Here is a 19,911-nt window from a genome sequence, read left to right as displayed (position 1 = left end):
ATGTATTAGTTTACCTAGTGTAAATGTGATTTATTTATATTTTAAAATGACCTACAACCAAAATGTACATAATTGAGAGAAAAAAACTCAAGCCATCTTAGAGATGTTAATCAAGCTCGTTTACTCACTGCTAAATGTGCTAATGTCAAACACCGTTTATCCGCCATAATCAGTGGTGATGTTAACCAGCCTTAGCATTCACGGTAGGGTACATTTTAGCAAACAAGCAGCCAATCAGAGCTTCTACTGGCTCTGATTGGTTGTTTCTGACTTGGCACATTTCTGCTGGTGGTAGTAGGACAACAGGAAGGAAGTAGAGGATCTTGATATTTTTTTTCTCTCTAAGATTAGCTGTAGTTACACTTAAACATGTAAAAGACTTTGTTTACACACTGCAGCTTTAAAGTTTGATTAAGAAGAAATCATTCTATTTCTCCTTAGATTAAATGGATCACTAAATTTTATGAAAAATTCAAGAGGCAGAAAAGAAATCCTTGTTTTTTTGTTTGATCCGTAGCAGTGAAGTTGCAGTGTCGTTATTGTGACTCAGGTCTGGATTTCATGCAACTGATTCTACGGCTGTCCAATCAGAGTTGATGATGCTGGTACCAAACCTCTATTGTTTCACGTTCTTTCATTACACCGCTTAAAAAAAAACACTCCCTTTAATCCAACTGTATGATTGTGCTTTACTTAAGAAGAAAAAGTTGATCCCTTCTAACTGAATCAGAGTTAAACACGTAACATGCTTTGAGATGACAACCAGGGCCGGCCCAAGCTTTTTTAAGGCCCAAGCAGATTTTTATTTCAGAACCCCCATTCCAATATGACAACATCAGATACTTAATTCCTAGGCACGTGTGCAACATGTCCACTATTATTAGTGTCATTTGTGATTGCCTTAAATGCTGCTGGTGTTAATATGGCTGATATGGTTGATTTTAACCATATGGGAGGAGAAAACAAGCAAAAATGCTCTAATTAGTTTTACATTTTGAAATGCTAACATATTGATTTAACTACATGAAAGTAACATCTGATGATGCACTGAACTTACAGCAAACAAGTTTAACGTCTTGTTTTTTCAGCGCAATCACTGGAAAATGAAATCAAATGATGCTCTTGGGGGCCCCCTTGTGGTGTTGGAGCTTTAAGCAGCCATTTAACTGTCATAACAGTTGAAATTTTTCCAAATGAAAGTGAACAGAGTTGGGAAAAAATATTTAAAAAAATTATCCAGGTTTATATTTTTGAGTCTGCAAATGTGTTGTGGTCGATTTCCCCTGCATGGCCGTGAAGACAAACAACCACACAGGTAAGAGTTGTTTTATTTACACCATGACAACATTTTTTTTTTTTTGGGATATATCCATTTGTTTTCCAGCTGAAGTTAATAAAACGCAGTAACTTTTCTCCCCTCCTCTGGCACGGGGACAGGCGGGAATATTCCTCACGACACAGCACACTAGGTCTTCTAAGGAAGTCAGTAAGCAAAAAGAAATCTGAGACGACATTTTGATGTTGGCTGCAGAAGGAAAAAAAACAAAACAAAAACAAAGTCATTCCGTCGAAACGACAGGTTCTGGAAATTTCCTTTTAAAAGTTCAAGTATGCGGCTGACGCGAGGTGAAAACTCATTCCCGTTATTAAAAATGAACTAAAAGCAACATTTATAGCAGCGAACTGAAGAACAGCTTTTGAGAGGAAACAAACAGATGGGTGAGGAACCTGGAAAGCAAAGAGGGGAAAAGCCTTGTTAGAATACATCTGCTATAGTGAGAAATGTACAACGGACTCCGCGTCCGGATGGAGTCCAAACTGTGTCGCAACACGCCACTTCTCGGACGACGAGGAGAAAATAAGATTTAAGACGAGATCCACTTTCGGCAGACCCCAACTGCTTCCGATTGGGACAGGAAGTGCAAATTTGACCCCTTCCTCCCCCGACAGGGTCACGTCACTTTGAAAACGAATCCCCGTTGCGTGCAGAGGAAACTCGATGAGTCGGTGCCATTTATTCTGTCTTTTTTTTGTTTCGTTTGAAATGAAGGGAGTTTTTTCCACGCCTGCTGCTGCTCACAGATGCTTTTGCGTTTACAGTCATCTGGTTGGGCATTTCTACTATACATAGAGTGCAACTAGAGGAGGTCATATACTGATTTTGGATTCTTCTAAGGGTTAAAGCAGAAACACTTGGTTCACTCTCTCTCTCTTCTGGCTTCTCTTCTCCATTTCCCTCTTCTTTCCGTCTCTCTCTCCACTATCGTAAAGATCAGTCAAACACTTCCTTCCATCTTCTTCTATTGTCCATTTTTCTTCCACTTCACTCGTTGCTAAATTGTCCATTCTTGAAACGTAGTGGGGGAGGAGGGAAAAAAAAAAAGGTCCGTATTTCATTTATCAACTCTGACAATCCCGCGTTAAGATTGACCTGAGGGTGGCGCCGGTCAGAAGGTGGGCAGGGTGGAGGCGGTGGGCTGCAGCGAGCCGGATGAGTTCGAGCGTCTCATGTGAGGAAGAAGGTAGGAGTCGGAGCACAGCTGGTGAACGTCGAAGCGGTCCTCCTTGCGGTAGGCCAGGCAGCGCCGGATAAATGCCTGCAGGACAGAAGAGGAAGAAGCTTTCTCATCCGTTCATTAGCGCATGTTCAAGCGGTCGGCATCATGCTGCGGGGTTAGCGAGACGTTTAGGTCGACTTTTACGGATTCTGACAGAACTGCAGCTCCTTCGCGACGAGCTGAACCTTTCAGTCCAATTTGGGGCTCGTTTTTGTAATCGATTAATCGTTTACACTTAAGATTAGTCGGACATAAAAATTGTATTAAAAAACGTTTAAGTGTTTAAAATCTTCAGAACGTAACAATATTAGAAATACATTAAAGGACGCAAATAAACAATATGTAGTTCTTTCAGCAGTTGGCTGTTTTGAATCCGTTTACTTGAATCCGTTTAATGTTTAATCTACTAAATTAATTGACGATTAATTCAATGATTAATTAATCACGATTAATCGTTCCATCCCTGGTTAAATTATAGCCATACTGAAAACAGAAAAACATCTAGTTCAAATTTTAGACATAAGGTTTGATGGATTTTTCCTTCATCAAACCACAACGAGCAGTGATTAACTGTGATTAACCAACGCGCTGGAGTGTGAATGATATGCTGATATTTTTTAATTAATTAACACATTTTTACACACTACTTTGTTCTTAACATAAAAAATAAATAAATAAAGTATTTGGAAAAACAACAACAAAAAAACAAATCCAAATATTTGGTTTCACGTCTGAATTTTAACTACAACCATTTAGTGCCAGTTGTTTTAAATTTAAATTACAGCCCGGTCTTTGGGATTCATCATGACTGCTTCGTTTAACTTAAAATTAAACCACAAAAATTATTCATAGATCTGTGTCTCTTCAGTCGGTAACTGAAGATCAAACCTAACGAGAGTTGAGTCGCTTTCACTTCACACCCAAGTAAACAATTTCCCAGTGGAAAGCTGTGAAACCAGTTAGTGCTGACGTGGTGCTGTGGCGACAAATTCATACAAGTTTAGAGCAAACAAACACTGAAGAAGCCTTTTCATCAACATAGGTTGGGCTGACGGAGAAGTGCAAAAGAATCCAATGAATCGTTTTGGGATTATGAGGCTGGAGCTCATGCGAAAAGTTCACAAAGTTTTTATGCTTCAGCTTTGTTGCCTTTTATCAATGAGAAAAATACATTCATGTAGAGAAGGTGTTCCAGCAACTTTGGTTACAAAAATAAAAACCAGCTCATGTTTTAAACAGAGATACAACAACAAATGCAGATTTTTAAACAGTTGCAATATTTGACGTGGATGTTCACAAAGAATTACATTAAAAGAGCCAATAATGTGTTTAAATCTACGCGCTTTTTATTATTTTGCATTGTTTTCCATACTAAAAGGAAAAAAATAATATCCATGCTCTGTTTGCAGACTTATGTTTCTTTATTTTAAATCCTAGTCATAGAGATGAAACTGGTTTTTTTTAAAACAACAAACCCTGCAAGTTTTCTAAAGTAGATATTTAGCTAAACTTATAAGATGTGGGTTTTTTTTTCTAGAAGTCATGTGACATTTTCTGCTATAAACTTTCTAATTCATTTTTACTTTGTGTTGACCTAAAAATAAAATGTTTCTTTTGGTTATAAAGGCTACAAACTCTACATGTAAAAGATTTAAAAACTAAACTTCCACAAATAAAATTACTTTTAAAGAATGACTCAGAGACAGTTTGAGAACCTTTGAATGTGGAACCAATTCCTGTTCGGCATAAATAGAGGAAATTTACTGTTATTTTTGTTTTTGTTTTTAACCAAAAACATCTACAAGATTTAGAAGACAGTAAAGTATAAAACAACTAGTTTAGTTGTGTGAACTAAACTTTTGAATTTAAACCCATTTGGACCTGGGAATCAAAGCAAAGCGACAACATTCTAGTTTATGCTAAAAAAAAAAAAAAAAAAAAGGAAAAAATATATAGAAATGGTGACGGCAGCTGTAAACCATAAAAGTGGGAGTGGGTCACCTTGGCCTCTGTGCTGGCCTGTGGTTTGGCTGGAAACTGGACCTCTGTGGCTTTGAGGATGGTGTTTTCCTGGAGGATGTCCTGCTGCGACTGATTGTGACCAAACGGCTGAAGAAGTGAAACAAACAGAGTCATCCCCGCTCCACGGCCTTTTACCGAACACACGGAAGACGGCAGGAATGCAAAGTGGTGCACCTTGCGTCCGTAGAGGCATTGGAAGAAGATCACCCCCACTGACCACACGTCCACCTTGTTGGAGATCTTCGGTGGTTCTTTCCCCACGACAAAACACTCTGGTGGGAGGTACCTGAACACGTATGACACAAACATTTTGAAAACCTCGCTTGCAGACATTTTCATGGAGCGTTTGCTTCTTAAATATACATCTCGGATCGCAGCCTTTGGCCGTGTTTAGAACAATAAACACAGCGCCTTACACTCCATGCAGCGCTTTCAAAAGCAATCTCTCTTCATGTGCAGGAAATCTGCAGCGAGTGCAATTAATGATTATGTCAGTTATGGATTAATCAATTATTGTGGTGATTAAATGAATTAAAAAAATTGCCAAATGACGCAGATTTTTTTTATTTAAGCCTCTTTTATACAATATTAGCAACTAAATTCCTTTTTAAAATAAGAAAAACATTATTGCATAAAATGCAAAATTTATATACGTTTTGCAGTTGTTGCTGAATTACTGCACCGACTGTGTTGTTCTTCCAGCAAATGGGATGTTTTAGAGTCTGTATAATTCAGTTAACGATTAATCAATTACTAAATTATTTGACAATTATTTCAATAATTACTCTCGATTAATTGTTCAAGCCCGAACTGGAGCGGGCGTCTCACCAGTACGTCCCCGCCCCCTGTGATGTCAGGTCCATCCCATCCACGCCATAGTTGTCGTCGTCCATTATCTTGGACAAACCGAAGTCTGTGATCTTGATCTCCCCGCACGCGGTGCCGTCCACCAGCAAGATGTTCCCTGTGCAGAGACACCGCAGTCAGACCTGCCGCTCCCGGTCGCTCCGTTCGGCGCAGAAAGAGACGGGCGACGCACCTGGTTTGAGGTCGTAGTGGATAATGGGCGGCTTGATCTCGTTGAGGTACCGCAGAGCGCTGACGATCTGCATGACGATGGAGCGGGCCTCCTTCTCCGACATCAGCTTGTTTTGTTTCAGGTAGAAGTCCAGGTCGTTCCCTTCACAGAACTCGAGGACGGTGCAGAACCTGGAACAAAAAAAAAAAGAACAAAACACGGCTTTAATCGGGAGAAGAAATCTTATTTAAGAGTTGAAAAGCAGGCAGCGGTTCAGAAGTGTTTGCAGGGAGCGCATGTTGTTCCAACATGTGTGGAAAGACGGGCTCGCCGCATAACACTTGAACTCCTTCACTGTTTGTAGGACAGAAGTCGAGGTCAGGACCTTCTGCTCCTACAGAAGCATGACGAAAACCAGGGGTGTCCAAACTTTTTGTCATGTAGGCCAAAAGTCAAAAGTACTCCTAAGCCACAAAAATAATTCTAAATATACATTGTTTCCCCCCTCTGCTCAACAATAAACTAAGCATAAATAATTCAAATTAAACAAGCAAAGAAACATCCAGTGTGCAAATTATTTAGGGCTCAGATGAAAAAACAAAGAGCAATATTCTGACTGTTCTTAGTAAGAACAGGATTTGGGTCAGTCTCTCCTGAAAAATGACTGCTGCATCAAGCAAGGTTTAATAAATGACATTTAAGCATTTTTTTGGTTTAGGTTGCACTAAAAAGTTAACACTTTGTACATAATATTTATAGACTAGAAATTTCCTGAAGAAATTTAACCGGGGCCTGTCAAAGTGTGCCCGTCGGTTTGGACCCAGCGTTCTGATGCTAAACATTAGCATCAATGCTAAAGAAAGCTGCAATGTAATCAATAGCATGTGGAGAGACACAAGCATGACTTACTCCATTCAGTAGACTAAACATGGGTAATAAGTCAGAGATATAGCTGATACCTCATTTAAGGTAAAAGGCTAATGCTAACCTGAGTGAAAAAGATCATGCAGGATAATCTTATTGCACTGCCTATGGCAGTGCACTAGTGGGGAACAGTGAAATGCTAATGTTTGTGCTCTTAGACATGGGCGCTGCTGTAAGCCGAACACACATAAAGCAACCTCAGGATGTTGGAGTGGGCAGAACTCACGTGTCGGTGTCCAGGGAGAAATAGTCATACAGCTTGACTATTCTGGGATGGTCCAGCTGCTTGTGTATCCGGTACTCCCTGCATGCATGCCTGTCAAAGTGTGTGCAACAAGAGAAGCGCTCATCTTCCTGAAGTTTAGATACAACATTGGCATGCGTCCAGCATGATGGGAATGAAATGTGTTCATAAATTAGAACCAATCATATGTTTTAACCGCATGTGGTTATTCAGACAGAACCTCAAAATGCAGGTTTATGGAAATTCAAACGTCTGAATGCTAATTTTGTCGTTAATGTTTTGCTGATTGAAGACATGCTTGAGTGGATTTTGTTGTGTCAGTTCACCATAAAGCACTACATACTTCTAAGGTGGAAGGAAAATGATCATGCTTGTCATCCAAATCAAATTTGACAAGCTTGTATGTGTGTACATACATACATATATATATATATATATATATTCATATATATACACACACACGCGCACCCACACGTGTGTGTGTATATATGCATCTATATATAACGTCTCATCCAGTTTCTGTCTGACCTCATTTCATGCTGTGTTTATGTGAAGGGCTGCAGCGCAGGGAATCGGCTCAACTACACAAATAACTGAGCTGCAGCTCACAGTTATTTTACTTGTCAATTAATCTATCAATTAATTGACATTTCTGACAATCGGATAAAGAATTGAGATAGTCAGCAGATTTTTTATATAAGCTTTCTCATACCATTTTTGAAATGCATTAAATGTTGCAAAAAAAAATTTTATAAATAAGTTTTATTGCCTAAATGCAATGACAGTATTTATTTAAGGTACACTTTATCATTTGTAGCAAGAATTCATCTGCAGAAAAAAAAAAAACGTCTAACATTGACATGTGAAAAGTTCAGCCATTTGCTTCTAGACTTATCAATAATGATAAGTCAATAATTAATCAACGGCTACTCTGTTGATTAATTCTGAAGTTGAACTAGTGAAGCTAAAACTATGCCACTTGAGTTCTGGGCATAGAACTCAAATTCAATTTTAAATGTAAAATGTATATATTTGTTGTACAAATTTATCTCAGTTTGTTGTTCTTTCAGTCAATTTTTGAAGTTTGTAATTATTTCAGCCATAATTTTCCATCTTGGTTCTGACCCACCTCTTTGCCCCTGCTGTAGAAAAGCAGCCTCACCATGTTTCTTTGAGGTGTGTAGAGAATGGTATGCAGTATTAGTTTTCCTCCAAACCCTAACAAATCCCTCAAGCCTCCACAGAGCAGATTACACTGGCATTAAATTACACACAGGTGGGGATTTTTTAAATCTGGTTGCCTTTGAGTACAAGTGGCTGCACTGTGTTTAATTTACAGATTTGTGTATAATTCTAAGCTACATATCTGTTTCTCTTTTGTGCCGCTTTGCGTTTTGTCCGTCGCGTAAAACGTGGTTGTGATGCGACAAAAAGTTGAAAGGTTCAAGGCAGAGTGCTGCTGACTGACTGCGCTCGCAACCGTCTGCTGTAAACAGAACAATGTGTGCAGACACCTACTTGTGGTAATTTTCCTTCTTCTCCTCTCTCCAGTTCTTGTTGAGCTGGTGGATTTTTACAGCTGCATAACGCTGTTCAAACAGGTCGAATGCCTACATGGGACGAAAAAGAATACATTTTGTCCCCAGATGCAATCTCGCATGAAAATAAGTCAGCGAAAAGAAAAAAACGATGCCAGCTTTGCAGGCGGTACCTTGTAGACTTCGCTGAAGCCGCCCCGGCCCAACAGGTGCAGCAGAAGGTACCGCTCATTCAGAGTGGGATGGTCTTTGAAACTGTGTGAGGAAGTCATTGTTATAAACAAATACAACTTTGCTCTGAAACAAAATCTGCATCAAAAAGGAGCCTAGTGTTGTTTCATTAGGTCAGTGGTAGTTCTTGGCTGCTGCTTGGTCTTTAGCAGCAGCAGCCATCAAGATGTCAGAAAATAAAGAAACTTCAAGCTGCGAGAAAAGAGATGATTTTTGCCATCTTGACTTTGATCTCCTCTAAGTAGCTTTTAGCTCCATTCCTTTATTGGATTTCCTGTTAGCTTCAGATTTCACTGGAGTGGCTGTTTGCTGCAGGTAACAGATCTCAAGAGCCAAACTACAGCCTTAATTGGTAAAATGTAACTCAGATTCGTCGTGTGGACACATGTTGAGCAGTTTCTGCTCTATGAACAACTCAATAAAGTCTGCTTAAAACTGGAGCACCTAAAATGTTTCAAAGGGAATACCATGATTGAATCGAGTCATTTCCAAAACGAGATGAAGGACACTCACTGTCTGACATATAGTCTAACATTTTACAGAAATGCTAGAGTATATTCAGCGGACTTACGCTGAGCTGTCCTCGTTGTTTATCCTCTTCAGCTCCCGGATGTGGAGGTTCCTCACCCGCTCCAACCGCTCCAGCTCCGCCTGGATCTCAGCTTCCTCCTGACCAGACGCAGCAGGAAACGCAGAGAAAATAACGTTTTAGCTCAGGATTTTTCTGCAGGAATAGAGCTCGTTTTAATTTCTCATGCAATTGATCGATTTTTTGCTCGTCGTCACAATATATTTAGCTCCACTGTTCTTCCATCAATTCTGACCTACTAGGGGAAACATACCAAAAGCAAGTCTTGCTTTGTTCAGAAAATTGGCAAAAAAGTTGCATTTATCCATTTTAGGCACAAAAGAAGCTAGCTAGTTAGCAAGGGTATGCTAGCACTGAGTTAGCCTCAAAAAGCCTACAAAAAAAACAAACAAAAAAAACCATACAGAATACACTAGATTAAATAGTCCAGCTAAGACAAAACTTAGGACCTGTTATTGTTGTATTTAAGGCCAACTTACTTTAAAAAAATGAATTCAAGATATTTTAAGAGCTGAGTTTTAGATACATGAATATAAACCTTTTTAAAGATGTGTGAACAACCTGTATATTGGTGATTCTTCTCCCCATTCTTCTGTAAAGGCCAAATTGAGGAGTCTATGTACAGATTCTCCCTCCTGAATTATAGATCTTTGAGGCTTTCTGCAACTTTATTCTATGACCGACCTTTTTTAGGTGTCCAAGTCGAAGCTTGAAGATTTCTTCCTGCTCATGGTACTCAGCGAGGGTGAGCCTGTCGAAGCGGGAGAAACCAAGCTGAAAATGAATCAAACGCTCACTAAACAGTTTCAAGATTTAATTCAAGACATGGTGCGTTTTAATTCAGTTCAGACTCAAGTGTGTGCGATTTTAAGCGAGTATAAATAGTCGACAAGCGGCCGACGCATTCTGTACGTTCCAGCATCTTCCCGTTTCGGCAGACGGTTATTTCTGTTGACTCACAGCTGGGGCAGGGAGGGCTTGAGGAAGGGGTCAGAGTCGTTGCCGTTGACCACTTTAGTTTTGCGCTGCTTCGGTTCGGAGGTGGACGCCACCGACAGTGAGGGGGACGCCGGGTTCGGCGGTTTCCGCTTTGCCAGCAGCTTCCTCTGCCGCTCAATATCCTCCCTCTGCTGGTTGATGCTCTCCTGTTGCCTGGGCGACAGAAAAAGCGCACCAGCGGTGATAAGCTAGGATCCAAACAACCCAAAAAAAGTGACAGGCGGATGAACTTGTGAAGCGAAACAAGAGAATTACAACTAAAGCAGAAGCTGAGGTCGTTTGGAAACAATGGTTTTGACAGTAATCCTCACTTGATCAGGTTCTGGAATGCGTATCCGTCGGTCCACTGCTCTGTGTAGGACGCGCCATGTCTGACCGTGGTGAAGTGCCCGAGCCGGAGCCGGTCCCGCATGCTCTTCTCGCGGCTCGACTGCTTTTCCTGGGTGCTCTGTTGGACAAAAACAAGACAAGATGAAGGTTTCCCAGCGGCAGGAGCAAAGGGAAGTTGGAGTTTCTCTTCCAGCTGAAAGAAAACAGAGTTACACACTGAGGAGCCCAACACACCCTCAAAGATCTGTCACCTGGAAAAACTACGCCAAAAAGTTCCAACACACACCAAATAAGAAGAGCCTTTCAAAATACACCTTCAGCATGAACAACAACATTGAATAAATGAAACATTTAACTTGGACACAGTAGTAAGCTATGATGCTTTCCAATAACATTTATGCGGAAAGTGGTACAAGAGTATCACTTTCTTCAAATTAAATAAAATTGGTGTCAAAGGTCAACCAGCTAGTCAGCACTTACAAAATCAAACAAAATACACTATCAATCAACTGTGCATGATGAAGTATAAAATATAAAATTAAGTCATAATGTTAGGAGAATAAGGTTAGAATTCTGTGTTTGTAGCTCAGTTGACTGACACAAAATTTGTTTGATTTCGTAAGTGCGAGCCTGGAGGGACCCGGTTGACCTTTGATGGCCTCTGGGAACGTTTACTAAAATGACAGGAGGCACAACGAAAATCTTTGCTGCACAAATGTAATACAAACGTCTGACACCAATTTTGCTTGACTAGAAGGACGTCGCTCAGGTGAAGGTGGGGCATGTGTGAAGACTACCTTCTCTATGAGCAGCTTCTTGCTCATGGTGATGCACTTGTTGAGTCTCTCTTTGTATTTCTCCAGGAGTTTTTGCTGTTCATCGATCTGTCTCCGAAGATCACAGTTGGCCTGTTACAAATGAAGACATGAGGCACGTCATGAAACCCACCCAATCAGATTGCAGCCCAGACAGAACCATGACACATACATGTTGTAGGTGGATTTCCATTTTCCATCAAGGAAGGATCATTTTAAAAATCACACCCATGTTCATGTCCATGGCTTAAAAAAGTGATTGTCAGTGTGAAAGTTGCTTTAGGTTGCTTTCCTGTACGTTTATGTTATTAGGCCTTTAATAATAATCCAAATAATAAATAGTTCCATTTTATTATCAAACTTTGCAGTTTGAATATCCAACATTTATAAAGAAATCAGGCCCTTTCCAAATATTGAAAACACCAAATTGAAATTCAAACATTTTCAAGAATCTCGAGAACCCTCCTACATTTTACTGCAGGGACAGAACTCACTCTGAGCAGGTCGTCTATCCGCCCTTCTTTTTTTTCCAGGTCCAGACTCTTGTTGCTCTCCAGGGCAGCAAGCTTCAGGCCGGTCAGCTCCGTCTGCAAGTGCAACATGAACACACTTCTAAGACGTCCACCGGCCCGCAACGAGAGAAAGGATGAGAATGATCTAAAAAACAAAAAGTGTGCTGTGGGTTTTTTGTTTTTTTTTTCTCAAACCTGGACACATTTGCTTAAAGAAGCTTTGAGACTGTGCTCAGCGAAACACAGGCTGGTTGGAGAGGAGCTGTTCTGACGGATCTGCAAACACACACAGGAGAAAAGTGAGCAACCCCTGCGCCCACAACGCACAAGTAATCTCCGGTCTGATTGAACTCTTAGGAAGACACGTACGATTAAGCCTGGGGCCGACTGCGAGCTCTGTGGGGAGCGGCGAGCCGATGGGAGCCCTCTGACCGGACTGGAGCCGTTTCCTCCCTGAAACTTTGCAGAAACCTTAAAATTAACACTCAGCTTCAAATTATCAGGATTCTAGACTAAAAAAAAAAAAGAAAACCTGAATTACTCACGTCAAAGAAATCGCTGATCTTGGGCCCACGAGTAGAAGTCTTCCCTGGAAACCAAACAGCAGAATTACATTTATTAATCGATTGTTGAGACAATTAATCGCTTAATGCTATACATATGAAAAATATCTGGGGTAAATACACAAGCCTCCTTTAAACACTACTAGAAAGACATTAAAAGAAACTGAAAAACAATTCCTTTCCATTTTTAAATAGGAAATTAAACATTACCTAAAATGCAACAACATTCCTTTAGCACGTGAATAATCATTTATAAATTCTCTGTTGCGTTACCAATTACTAACTAGATTGCAAAAGATGCTTAATGTGAGATTTTGTTTTTCTTAAAGAATCTGAGCCAGATACAACTTAAAACTCTGCCACTTGAGTCCTGGGTTAAAATGTTTTTTTTTTAATTAATCATAAATGCAAAACGTCAATATCTTGTAGTTTTTACTTGATTACTGCCGTGAATATCTCGTTCATTTGGCAAATGGCTCTTTTTGAGTCTGTATGTTCCAGTTAGTGATTGATTTCTAAACGAGTTGACGATTAATTCAATAATCAATTAGTCGCTTAAACCCTGATTACATTTTAAAGGTAGCTGCTGGGTGATTAAGTTAGCATGAATCCCAGCATATATGCATACATCCCATATATACCTTGACTGCTCTCCGAATATGTATCGGCTTTCCTCTTCCGGCCCCTGGACGACTCTGAGTGCTTCTTCTCCGGGGTCTGACAAATGATATTTGATGAAAGGAGTAGGAGAAAGAAAAGACAGAAAAAAAAAAAAAAAAAAAAAAACATAAATCCCTTGCGTTTTACCTAACAAAGCAGAGCGCAGTGCAGGGTGTTCAGCAGGAAAGAGCAGCAGGAAGAAAGAGTACATACTGAGTAGGCAGGGGAGCTCCCTCTTTTCAAATCAGAGTTCTAGGAAGAGAAAAGAAGGTGGAGGTGGAGGGAGAGACAGAGCGAAGAGCGGCTGGTGCATAACAACACTTTATGTGCGCATACATGTTAGAAACTCAGCTTTGCGTGAGAAAGGACGTGCGTGAACGTCGCTGTGTGTGGGGTTTACCTCCGACTCCTTGTCGCTGGACGACCCCAGACTCCCGTAGCTGTGGTTTGAGGATTCGTTTGCCAGACCCTGTGCAGAGAGACACGCTCACAGGTCAACAAACGGGGGAACAGTCTGTACAGGTGTGTTGTGCAAGCTCAGTGACTTTTACAGAAATGCGCAGAATAGAGAAACTGGCGCTGGCGGCAGGCCTGTGGTCTGACACGCCTGACAGGAATGCAGAATCTTAGTGAGTAGGTGTGTCACTTGGTATTTCTCCCCCAACACATGAACATATCCAAGAACTTGAGTCCTGTTTAGGAAAACGGGAACCTTTAACCTGATTTTCCAGCGTGGGGAGCTGGGGCTGGACTTTTATTTCTGAGATTAAAGTAGCTTTAAATTTTGTCTTTTGAATACAGTTTGGATTATGCTGAAGTCATGCATTTGACTGTTTTGTCTTGAAGATGATTTTAAGCTAGTCGTCACTTTTTACCATTTCATCATGGAGCGTTTAGCGTGAGAAAATGTATTTAAATAAGGTTTGAGTGCCTAAAATTAAAGAGTAATCTCTGGTCATGCACGAATCGATTTGTATGTGATCGAAATCTGTAATTTTTCCTCCTGTTAGCCTTAATCGGTGAGCTACAAGTATTTTTTTTTCTTTTTTTTTTCCCCACCATTCATTAAATGCACAAAAAGTGGAGATTATTTTATTATGGATTCATTTTCAATTGAGCTGATCTTTATTACAAGAGATGCACAAATCAAAATGCTCAAACTGATTTCCGTTTTTTTTAATGCAAAATTTAGAGTTGCAGAGTGTGATCGCTTGTTAAAAACCATAACACAGTGATATAAGAAGAAAAAACAGAACAGCATATTAAATGCTTCTCTAGCCGTCATACTGTGGGTGGTCATTATTGATATTCAGAGGAGACATTATGTCACACCGTGTCTGTGAGAGTCGTCAGTGTTTCACTAATTTAAAACAAAGACAAAATGATTATAGGTTGACATTTTAAAACTGTCTTTAGCATCTTATATTAGCGATTAGAGTCGGTGTGGCAGAAATGTGCAGTTTTACTGTAGTACATTCTGCCTTCCAGCTAATTATTATTATTTTTTTTTTACGTTTTACTCTCTGTAACAAACTATTTAACATCTTATTCCATGGAAAATACACTCAGTAACAGCATCAAAGCTAGGGCTGCAACTAATGATTATTGCAGAAATTTATTATTCTATCAGTTATTCTGAATTAACTGGATTAAATATTGGTGGATTTTACAGATAATTTAGTTACCTTAATCCTTTTTGTTCAATACTGAAAGTACATTAAATAATGAAAATACACAATTCTGATTATTTTCAAAATAAGAAAATAAATATTTTATTGCCTAAAATGTTATAATGTAGAATGAAGCTAAATTAGGCAACTTGAGGAGTTTTGCGTAGAACATATTTACACAATAAAGTGCTTTTATCTTCGATACAAAATGTAGATTTTTTTTTTACAGTTTTGGTAATTAATTACTCTGAATATGTTGGGGGCGGGGGGGGGGAGGGTTCAGCAAATTGCCTTTATTTGTAGTCTGTCTTAATCGATTACAAAATTAGTCAGCGGAAAACCAATCACCGGCCGATTTTTGTTACTTCTCTATTTGTTACATCCGTATGAGGAATCTGGACATACTGAAAACATATCAGCTCATAAGCAGTCTTCAGAAAGAAAAACAAAAATCAGACCAGGCGGCTCAAATTGCAGAAAAAAAAATTTTAATTATCGGAATCGGTCCGTCGGCTCGATCAGTGCAAAATTGAGGATTTAGTTCAGGTTCTTTTAATTAATTTTTTTTTTGGGGGGGGGGGATGGGGGCGTTGGGTGTCCATTACCTTTGCACCTCCACTGGCGCTTCCAGTGCTGCCTCCCGTATTGCCACTGACAGCTCCTGTAAACCTGGCCTCCAGCAGCTCCTGTCTCCTGGGGTCTAAGCTGTGCAGCTCCTCCATCGCTCCTGTTATAAAAGCACACAGGTGTTGCCATTTAAGTCAATTCAGTGACACACACACACAAGCCACAAAAAACAATAGAAAATCAACTCAAGATAGACCTGAAAATGTCAACAGTAGGAAGTAAACGGAGAAAAGTAAAAACCAAATGGATGGAGCCAATATGAAGATGGGTCTTTAAAAAAAAAAAAGAACATGAATGAGTGTGGTGAAAGGTGCAGCAAAATTAGTGTCAGAGCATTTCCAAACTGAGCAGAAAGGTCACGGTAGCACTGGGAAGTCAGGAAGCGAACAGGCGAGAGTGGGTGAAGTCAGCCTTCCAGTCTGTCCACACAAAAATTTTCCACCGGCTAACCCACGGTATCATCACACCGAGCAGTCAAAACAACAGCTCTGCACAAGACACTGACATTTATGCGTCCGGAGACGCTAGAAGCATCAAGAATAGCAGATTAACAGCTGTACAATTAGAACTACGTTAACTTAAACGTAAAGAAAAAAGAAAAGCATAAAGCAAAAACAACAAGGCCTTTCACAGCGTGTCTAATTAAAATGCTACATGTGTGCATCAGTGGCGCTTACGCTGCTAAAAAAATAAAAAATAAAGGTTATTCCAGCTAACCAAAAGTCATCAGTAATCATAGTCATCAGTGGTGAGTCCTATTCCAGACACACAGTTAGGTTCGGCCTGTCATATGTAGAAAGAAACTCATGTGCCTGTATGGCTTTAATCTGGTACAACCAGTTTCCACACAGAGGAGAAGTAAAACAGCTGCTCTGCTCCCTACTGCTCCAAGTGTTTGTTTCCTTATTGGACATTTCCAGGCTGTCATCTTTACACAGCTACTGGCACTGGGGCAGGCCTTAAAAGGCATAATGGAGATTATGAAACCCTTATGAAGCACGTAGCAGAGGTTACCCTCGGACAGAATAGAAAGTGATTTGGGGGTTGATTGAAATGCAAAAGGAGCTCAGCTTCATACTGCTTCGCTGATGTTTTAATTTTTCTTTCGTCGAGGTACAGTATGTCACTCAAAACAGTTTTGAGGAAAAAAAAATCTAACATTTCTTAGAAATCAACTTGTCAACACAACAAAAGCTCTGCATATTTTAACATTGCAGACCGTGTCCCCTATTACTAATGGATCAAGCTGTAACGTTAAAACCAGCTGTTGCCACTTATCACGGTTTATCCATCCACACTGTCTAGGAGTAAATTACTTTCTCCCCCGTCTAACTCCTCCAAACACACACACACACACACACAAAATCGTTGAAAAACAAAGCGGAGAAAAATACAGATGCATCCACAGGGGAAAAAAACTAGTTCAAAAGTAACATTAGCGGCCTGCTGCCGTGTTAATAATAATAATAATAATGGCAGGGACGAGCAGAATTGTGCATTAATAGACGCATGCACGGTTTACGTTGTTTATCTACAAAGTGACAGGAGGCAAATGATACTAAGTGCAACACTGATACGGCTTCAACCTGGAAGCTACACAAACAGTCAACAAGCTAGCTGCTGCAGCCTTTGAGGAAACATGGTGATTTAGCTCGCTGCTACTTAGAGCTGGCACTAAACTGAACTGACAGCTGACGTTTGGCTTCCAATTCACGGCATCAGTGAACTTGACATCCATTTTTCTCTCTCTCTCTTCTTCTTTCTTTTCCCCCTCAGCAAAACGTTAGCTTCCCAACCACCGAAATGGCCTCCGTCTCACGATAAAAAAAAGATACCTTTTCATTAAAACGGGAGTGGGTCAAGCCCTCGGCGAGGCGTTTTCAGTACCTTCCTTGCTCTTCGCTGTGGCCGTTATGTGTTGTTGAGAAATCGTAGGGGACGAGGAGAGCTGCGACCAAGATGGCGTCGCCTCCAAACTTCCACCACCACTTCCACTGTTACTTTGGACACTCATGAAGCCACTTTACCGCCGAGAGGAGCCAGAGCACACACTGCTGCTTGCGGAAATCTCGAACTTATCGCGTTCATCGTTTTTTTGTTTTGTTTTTGTTTCTTTTTTTTTTTTGGCACCTGCCGCAGCCGAACACAACGGCGGAAGAAAAGGAGTAAGGGGAGAGATGTCAGTCCCGTCTCCGTCGTCGCTAGACGTCTCGCATGTTGTCGCCCGAGAGGGTCCTGCGGGGGAGCGGCTTCTTGACACGGATCCAGCGTAACCTTTGCATGATGACCGCACGGCGCGCGCCTGTCAGCATCCAGTTCGCGAGCGGAGCTTTGATTCTAGCGTCGGTAGGCGAGGCTATCGCGAGGCTGGCCGCGCTGCGAGCGAGCGCGAGAGCAAGGCAGACAGACACTGATCTGGGATCGTTTTACCCTCCTCCAAACTGGCGCTGGGTTCACCGGAAGCCGCCGCTCTGCGTCGACCTGGGAACAGTTTTCTTGTTAGGCTCCAACAACAAATATCCCGACAAAAAAAAAAAAAAATGGCTGAAAGTTACATCCAGAGCAGGGAAGGGAGAAGCCGCGCATTTACATTTATTTATTTTCATATACATTAAAACAGACCGGCGCTCTGCTTTAAGCGCATTTTAAACAAGATGCACTTTTTAAGTTGACCCGAGAGAGTTTGTGCCTGTATGTGTTTGACTGGGCTGTGGTCTCGATGCTCTGCCTCTTTTTTTTTTTCTCTCTCTAGACTAGAAGTACAAGTTGCAGGGAGGGGGTGCAGGTGGGAGGATAGTGATGTGGTCTGGGCTCTAAGGTGTGTTGTTCCAAATTTGGTGCAGTGCATCAAAATGCCTTTGCCATCACAGTCTCTCCTTTACTTTAGCGTGCAACTTGTCCTACTTCTTCAGCCCTTTTGCACCCGATGACATATTTTACACTCTATAAATGTTCTTTTTTTCCATGGGAGGAAAAAAAAAAACTTGCACTCTAAAACTTTATTAAGACTACCATTCCAGCTGTAAAGGGGCTTGTTGTTTCTCAGCCTTGCAGTCAGATTGCATCAACACACCAGGGTACCAACAATCACATAGCTCTTCACATGCACCTGCTCATGGTAACCTGATTTTTTTTTTTTTTTTTTTGTGCCAAGGTTTCCATAGTAACTGCAAAAGGTTAGACAGGCTATGAAGATGATTGTATAAGCAGTCTATATGCCACTCATTTATAGCACAGTGTGTGTACTCGGTTCTGTGCCTCACTTTCTAAGAAAAGCAGTAACTGGTGATCAATATTTCAACGAGCTGTCAGGAGACTTCGAGAATCAAAATGCAGGACTGGAAAGTTGTTGTGATGGCTGAGATTTTGAAAAAAGAAAAAAAAAAAAAACTTTCTTCAGCCAAGAAGCCCAGCTGCAAGTTGAGAAAAAAAAAAACAGAAAAAAGAAGAATCAGGGGGAAAAAACACATCTTGGAATGTAAAGTGAAATGTTTCCTCACTTAAAAATGGTCATTCTACATGCAGTTGTAATATCGTTATATTTTAAGACAGTTCTGTTTTTTCATCAGCTAATTAATTTTGCTGGATAAAATTCAGACTATTGCTGTCATAAAAAAAAAATGAATACGCAGAAAATAAGCTATTACATTTTTTGATTCGGATGTTGGTTAAACACTTTTGCAATGGTTAAAGATTATTCATGCTTTGCAAAAATGCAAGACATTACAGGGAGTTCATTACCGTTACCAGGATCAGAATATCCTGTGCAACCTGGAAAAAGCTTGCTAAATTAATATCACATGCTATATAAAGCTTGCAGCACCCACAACATTTATTGGCAAAAGATGTGTGAACAAGCCTTATGATAAAACATTTATGCTATGGCAGAGGCATAATCTCATTTATTTAAAAAAAATAAATCCATATTTCAAATATATTAATTTGGGGCGCATGTCAAGCTAAGAAATGACAGCTTTATTTACATATTTCTTTTACTAAATCACTGGCAAATTATTGAACCTATAACAGTTTCTACCAAATTAACATAACTAAATCATGAGTGTGTTTACCAACATTTGATTTGAATTAGTATATAAATAAACTAGTACTTTACCTGATAAAACATTATGCAGATTAACCACACAAAGACTGGTGTTTTCAAGCTTTTATTGCTGTTTATTATTTTCTGCTTTTATCAGACCAATAAAAAACTATTGTTCAAAACAGCATTGCCCTACTGGTGTTAATATGTCTGTGTAGGTAAGGAGATTCAGGATAAATTTAGCTCCTGTTTGAATGAAAATGCTTTTTAAATGAAATCTATCGAGGTCGTGAACACATTCGCTTAACTGACGCCACTAAAGTGAAAAAAAGAAGCACGAAGTTCACCGTTAATGAACTGCCCCTAAGAGTCGTCATTAAATCTACTGTCCATGATTTTGCGTGTGATTTGTGCTTCAAAACGTCTGAATGGGTCGTTTTAATATTTATGAAAATTAATTCGAGTAAAGACGTTAACTGGAGCTGGACCATGTAACCAACTAGTTTTTAATTACTTAAAAACAAACAAAAAAATCACTCAAGTTAAGACCTACTAGAGCCACAATGTAT

The 19,911-nt window shown here is 40.1% G+C and overlaps 1 protein-coding gene across 4 annotated transcripts; it reads right to left on the bottom strand.

Annotated features, from left to right (window-relative positions):
- Positions 1-1,312: 1,312 nt before the first annotated feature.
- Positions 1,313-17,699, bottom strand: LOC129362321 (serine/threonine-protein kinase tousled-like 1-B). 4 transcript variants are annotated; one of them, XM_055033785.1, is made up of 22 exons: positions 17,188-17,699; positions 15,279-15,400; positions 13,404-13,472; positions 13,217-13,255; positions 12,985-13,060; positions 12,326-12,369; positions 12,150-12,239; positions 11,976-12,056; positions 11,763-11,855; positions 11,251-11,361; positions 10,435-10,571; positions 10,085-10,276; positions 9,809-9,875; positions 9,107-9,204; positions 8,478-8,559; positions 8,285-8,376; positions 6,749-6,838; positions 5,620-5,789; positions 5,409-5,544; positions 4,755-4,866; positions 4,560-4,667; positions 1,313-2,597 (listed from the first exon to the last, which is right to left on the bottom strand). In XM_055033785.1, the coding sequence occupies exons 1-22, from the start codon at positions 17,312-17,314 to the stop codon at positions 2,448-2,450; spliced, it is 2,286 nt and encodes a 761-aa protein (XP_054889760.1). In that variant the 5' UTR covers positions 17,315-17,699; the 3' UTR covers positions 1,313-2,447. The 4 variants fall into 4 exon arrangements, with proteins under 4 accessions (XP_054889760.1, XP_054889761.1, XP_054889763.1 ...); XM_055033786.1 differs by having other exon boundaries at positions 12,150-12,233; XM_055033788.1 differs by having other exon boundaries at positions 17,136-17,224.
- Positions 17,700-19,911: the final 2,212 nt, after the last annotated feature.

The sequence above is a fragment of the Poeciliopsis prolifica genome, unplaced genomic scaffold (genome assembly GCF_027474105.1).
Source record: "Poeciliopsis prolifica strain line A6 unplaced genomic scaffold, Auburn_PproV2 SCAFFOLD008, whole genome shotgun sequence".
Lineage (NCBI taxonomy): Eukaryota > Metazoa > Chordata > Actinopteri > Cyprinodontiformes > Poeciliidae > Poeciliopsis > Poeciliopsis prolifica.
The sequence above is the reverse complement of the archived record's forward strand: the minus strand, read 5'-3'. Positions and strand labels throughout refer to the sequence as shown.

Bases quoted from the DNA above. Each gene is read 5' to 3' on its own strand.
- LOC129362321 (XM_055033785.1), bottom strand. From the start codon at position 17,314: ATGAGTGTCCAAAGTAACAGTGGAAGTGGTGGTGGAAGTTTGGAGGCG. The intron at 12,240-12,325 runs GTGAGTAATTCA...GTTTCTGCAAAG, and splicing joins AGATCAGCGATTTCTTTGAC to TTTCAGGGAGGAAACGGCTC. The intron at 6,839-8,284 runs GTAGGTGTCTGC...ACACTTTGACAG, and splicing joins AAGAAGGAAAATTACCACAA to GCATGCATGCAGGGAGTACC.